General features: G+C 52.8%; 1 protein-coding gene across 1 annotated transcript in view; it reads left to right on the top strand.

Moving 5' to 3' along the window:
* Nucleotides 1-334: 334 nt before the first annotated feature.
* The window catches only part of LOC138862118 (homeobox-like protein HDP1), a 12,099-nt gene continuing 7,433 nt past the window's right edge, over nt 335-5,000 (top strand). Inside the window, exons 1-2 of the mRNA XM_070123279.1 lie at nt 335-349; nt 691-2,089. Coding sequence (XP_069979380.1) covers nt 335-349; nt 691-2,089 — 1,414 coding nt within the window. The remainder of the gene's footprint in view (nt 350-690; nt 2,090-5,000) is intronic.

The following is a 5,000-nucleotide window of genomic DNA, read 5'->3' as shown; positions in this document are numbered from 1 at the left end:
CCCCTCCTTGGAAGGAAGGAAGACGAGGAGGCAAGGAGGAAGGAAAGAGGAGAGAGAGAGAGAGAGAGAGAAGGATAAAGGTCGAGAGAAAAGAAATGAATCGCCTCGGGATCTCGTTTCTGTTTGCATTTTGTTTGTTCGTTTATTTATTTATTTATTTATTTATCTATTCTTGCCTTTCAGTATTCATAAAAAGGTATGGATGTTGGTACGTACATGCATGACGTGGCCTGTACATACCATGAAAGCAGCGTCATCCATTTCCATAATTAACTATTAACAAAAATGTTCGTGATATTGCAGGTACGTGAGGCGGTGTTGCTGCTCTGGTCCGATGACTCATGTGAGGGTGAGTAATGCCGTTGAATGTGGGGATTTTTATTTTTGATATTTAAGCTCGCCTCTGTGAACCCCGGAGAAAAATATCGGAGGCGTTGAAAAAGGAATTACTGTTGGAGATTTTGTTTGTGTGTTCCGAGTCGTGTTAAGTGCGTACGTAGGTTGATGTCTACACAAACAGGCTCATAGCCGTGATAGCAACTTTGGACTTGCGTTCGAGGGGGCGAAGTCCAACGGCTGCAGGAAATCCAACGGCTGAAGGAAGTCCAACGGCTGAAGGAAGTCCGACGGCTGAAGGAAGTCCAACGGCTGAAGCAAGTCCAATGGCTGAAGGAGGTCTAACGGCTGAAGAAAGTCCAACGGCTGAAGGAAGTCCACCGGCTGAAGGAAGTCCAACGGGTGAAGGAAGTCCACCGGCTGAAGGAAGTCCAACGGGTGAAGGAGGTCCAACGGCTGAAGGAAGTCCAACGGCTGAAGGAAGTCCAACGGGTGAAGGAAGTCCACCGGCTGAAGGAAGTCCAACGGCTGAAGGAAGTCCAACGGGTGAAGGAAGTCCAACGGCTGAAGGAGGTCCAACGGCTGAAGGAAGTCCAACGGCTGAGGGAAGTCCACCGGCTGAAGGAAGTCCAACGGCTGAAGGAAGTCCAACGGGTGAAGGAAGTCCAACGGCTGAAGGAGGTCCAACGGCTGAAGGAAGTCCAACGGCTGAAGGAAGTCCAACGGGTGAAGGAAGTCCAACGGCTGAGGGAAGTCCACCGGCAGAGGGAGGTCCAACGGCTGAGGGAAGTCCACCGGCTGAAGGAAGTCCAATGGCTGAAGGAAGTCCAACGGCTGAAGGAGGTCCAACGGCTGAAGGAGGTCCAACGGCTGAAGGAAGTCCAACGGCTGAAGGAAGTCCAACGGCTGAAGGAAGTCCACCGGCTGAAGGAAGTCCAATGGCTGAAGGAAGTCCAACGGCTGAAGGAGGTCCAACGGCTGAAGGAGGTCCAACGGCTGAAGGAGGTCCAACGGCTGAAGGAAGTCCAACGGCTGAGGGAAGTCCACCGGCTGAAGGAAGTCCAATGGCTGAAGGAAGTCCAACGGCTGAAGGAGGTCCAACGGCTGAAGGAGGTCCAACGGCTGAAGGAAGTCCAACGGCTGAAGGAAGTCCACCGGCTGAAGGAAGTCCAACGGGTGAAGGAAGTCCAACGGCTGAAGGAGGTCCAACGGCTGAAGGAGGTCCAACGGCTGAAGGAGGTCCAACGGCTGAAGGAAGTCCACCGGCTGAAGGAAGTCCAACGGCTGAAGGAGGTCCAACGGCTGAAGGAAGTCCAACGGCTGAAGGAAGTCCAACGGCTGAAGGAGGTCCAACGGCTGAAGGAAGTCCAACGGCTGAAGGAAGTCCAACGGCTGAAGGAAGTCCAACGGGTGAAGGAAGTCCACCGGCTGAAGGAAGTCCAACGGGTGAAGGAGGTCCAACGGCTGAAGGAAGTCCACCGGCTGAAGGAAGTCCAACGGCTGAAGGAGGTCCAACGGCTGAAGGAAGTCCAACGGCTGAAGGAAGTCCAACGGCTGAAGGAGGTCCAACGGCTGAAGGAAGTCCAACGGCTGAAGGAAGTCCAACGGCTGAAGGAAGTCCAACGGGTGAAGGAAGTCCAACGGGTGAAGGAGGTCCAACGGCTGAAGGAAGTCCACCGGCTGAGGGAAGTCCAACGGCCGAAAGAAGTCCAACTGGCGGCGTCGAGGGCGGCGAAGGGACGCGTGCCCGGCGGTGAGTTTCCGGGTCGGTCGGTCCTGCGGCGCGACGGCGGGGCGGGAGGAGGGACGTCTGCGGCGGGTGGTTGGAGGCGGGAGGATAGGCAGGGGGAAGGGGTGGAGGAAAGATGCGGCGGAGGGAAAGGGAGCGAGAGAGAGAGGGGAAATGTGGGTGGAGGGGAAGGTTGGGGAAGTGGGGGAGAGGGGGAGGGAGAAGGAGAGGAAGGGAGGAAACGAGAGAGTGTGTGTGAGGGAGTAGGGAGAGAGAAAGAGGGGGCGGGGGAAGGGGAAGAGAGGGGAGAGGGAGTTGGATTTGGAGAGGAGGGAGGAAAGGAAAGGAAAATGGAAATGGAGAGTGAGAGGGGGAGTGAGAACGAGAATGAGAGTGGGAGTGAGAGTGAAAATGAGAATGAGTCAACAAACGATTAGATAGGAAATATGAATGGATATTGATAGATAAGGATTTAGATAGATTGATTGATCGATCAATTAACTGATTGATAGATGATAGATGATAGCAAGACGTTAATTGAAACAGTCATGCAGACTCAGAAAAGCGAGAGAATGATATAAATATATAAAGACCAAGAATGAGATACTGGCCTGAAAACCAAGAGAAAGATGAAGGGAGAGAGAAACCAAGGTGAAACGTAGGGAGAGAAATCAAGAGAGAGAGAGAGAGAGAGAGAGAGAGAGAGAGAGAGAGAGAGAGAGAGAGAGAGAGAGAGAGAGAGAGAGAGAGAGAGAGAGAGAGAAAGAGACTAAGGGAGATGTCAAGAGAAATATGAAGGGAGAGATAAAGAGAAAACTCAAAAGAAAGAAAGAGACCAAGGGAGATAGCAAAAGAAATATGACGTGAAAGAAAGAGCAAGGGAGAGAGAGAGAGAGAGAAAGAGAAAGAGAAAGAGAAAGAGAAAGAGAAAGAGAAAGAGAAAGAGAAAGAGAAAGAGAAAGAGAAAGAGAAAGAGAAAGAGAAAGAGAAAGAGAAGAGAGAGAGAGAGAGAGAGAGAGAGAGAGAGAGAGAGAGAGAGAGAGAGAGAGAGAGAGAGAGAGAGAGAGAGAGAGAGAGAGCGAGCGAGCGAGCACAAGGGAGAGGTAATGCTCTGAAAACGAACACAAGAAAGATTTCTGAAGGCGCGTCTGAGGGGAAAAATCTGGATGGAGATTGATAGAGTGGAGATGATCACGGCGACGGCGACGGGGGAAAAGGGCCGAGGGCGAGAATGAGGGTGAGAATGTGGTGAAGAAAACGGTCGAGGGGGAGAGTGGAGGTGAGAGGGAGAGGGAGAGAGGGAGAGAATGTGGTGAAAAGGACTGAAGGGGAGAATGAAGGGAGGTGAGAGGGAGGGAGAGAGAGAATGTGGTGAAGAAAAGGGTCGAGGGGGAGGGTGGAGGTGAGGGAGAGAGGGAGAGAGGGAGAGAATGTGGTGAAAAGGACCGAGGGGGAGAGTGAAGGGAGGTGAGAGGGAGGGAGGGAGAGAATGTGGTGAAGAAACTGTCGAGGGGGAGAGTGGAGGGAGGTGAGAGGGAGAGAATGGGAGGTGAAGGAGAGAGAGAATGGGAGGTGAGGGAGGGAGAGAATGTGGCGAAGAAAACGGCTGAGGGGGAGAGTGGAGGGGGGAGGAGAGAGGGGAAGAGGGAAAGAATGTGGGGGAAAAGCCGAGGGGGGGAATGAAGGGAGGTGAGAGGGAGAGGGAGAAAATGTGTTGAAAAGGGCCGAGGGGGAGAATGAGGGGGTGGAAGGCGAAAGAGAGGAGAGAATGTGGTGAAGAAAACGACGAGGGGGAGAGTGGATGGGGGAGGGGAGATATGAGGGGGAAGAGAATGTGTTGAAAAGGTCCGAGGGGGAGAGTGGAGGGAGGGGAGGAGGGGAGAGAGGGAGAGAATGTGGTGAAGAAAAGGGCCGAGGGAGAGAGCGGAGGTAAGAGGGAGAAAATGTGTTGAAAAGGGCCGAGGGGGAGAGTGAAGGAAGGTGAGAGGGAGGGAGGGAGAATGGGAGGTGAAGGAGGGAGAGAATGTGGTGAAGAAAAGGGCCGAGAGAGTATGAGGGGATGGAGGGAGGTGAGAGAGGGAGGGAATGTGAAAAAAATGCCGAGGAGGAGAATAAGGGGAAAAGGAGAGAGAGAGAGAGAGGGAGAGAATGTGGTGAAGAAAAGGGCGGAGGGGGAGAATGGAGGAGGGGAAAGGTGAGAGAGGGAGAGAATGTGGTGAAGAAAGGGTGAATAAGGAGATGGGTACAAAGAAAGGGAGAGAAAGTGTTTACTTACGAGAGAAAGAGAGGGAGCAGAAAATGGCGAACAAGGAAAGAAAGAGAGAAAGAGAGACTATGTGAATAAAGAGAGAGCAAAAAACATGCGAAATGGGAAGAAGGAAAATCGAGTGAAATGAATGCGACGCGAAGGGCCGAGACCGAGAGGGGAGCTAAGAAAGCGGAGAAGAAGAAGAAGGGCCGAGGAAGAGGGGAATAGTAAGCCAGAACGATTGGGGTTGGGGCGAGGGAGAGAGAGGAAAGAAGGAAGAGAGGGGAACCCGAAAGGGAAGGGAAGGGGAGGCGAGCGGAGAGACGAGGGGCACGGGGAATGGGGAGCGGACTAGTAGACGAGGCTAAGGGGTTGATATACGAGCTTATTGTGCGAGGGGTAGGGGTGGGGGTGGGGTGGGGGGGGGAGGGGTCGATAGGGCATGTGCATGTTTTGTTTGTTTGTGTGTTTGCCTGTCTAACTCTTTCGAGAAGGGGGAGTTCATTCTGATCGTTGACCTCTCGCCTAAGCCTTTTGTCATTATCTTCTCTCTCCCTCTCCCTCTTTGCTCCCCTGCCTGTCTATCTCCCTCATCCACCTTCCTTCCCTTTCTTCTCAATCTCCCCTCTCCTTTCTCCTCTTTACATTGTATCTTTCCCCTCTTCCTCCTCCCCTCTTCTTTCTCCT

The sequence above is a fragment of the Penaeus vannamei genome, chromosome 7 (assembly GCF_042767895.1).
Source record: "Penaeus vannamei isolate JL-2024 chromosome 7, ASM4276789v1, whole genome shotgun sequence".
NCBI classification, from domain to species: Eukaryota; Metazoa; Arthropoda; class Malacostraca; order Decapoda; family Penaeidae; genus Penaeus; species Penaeus vannamei.
This window is presented reverse-complemented; position numbering and strand designations above follow the sequence as displayed.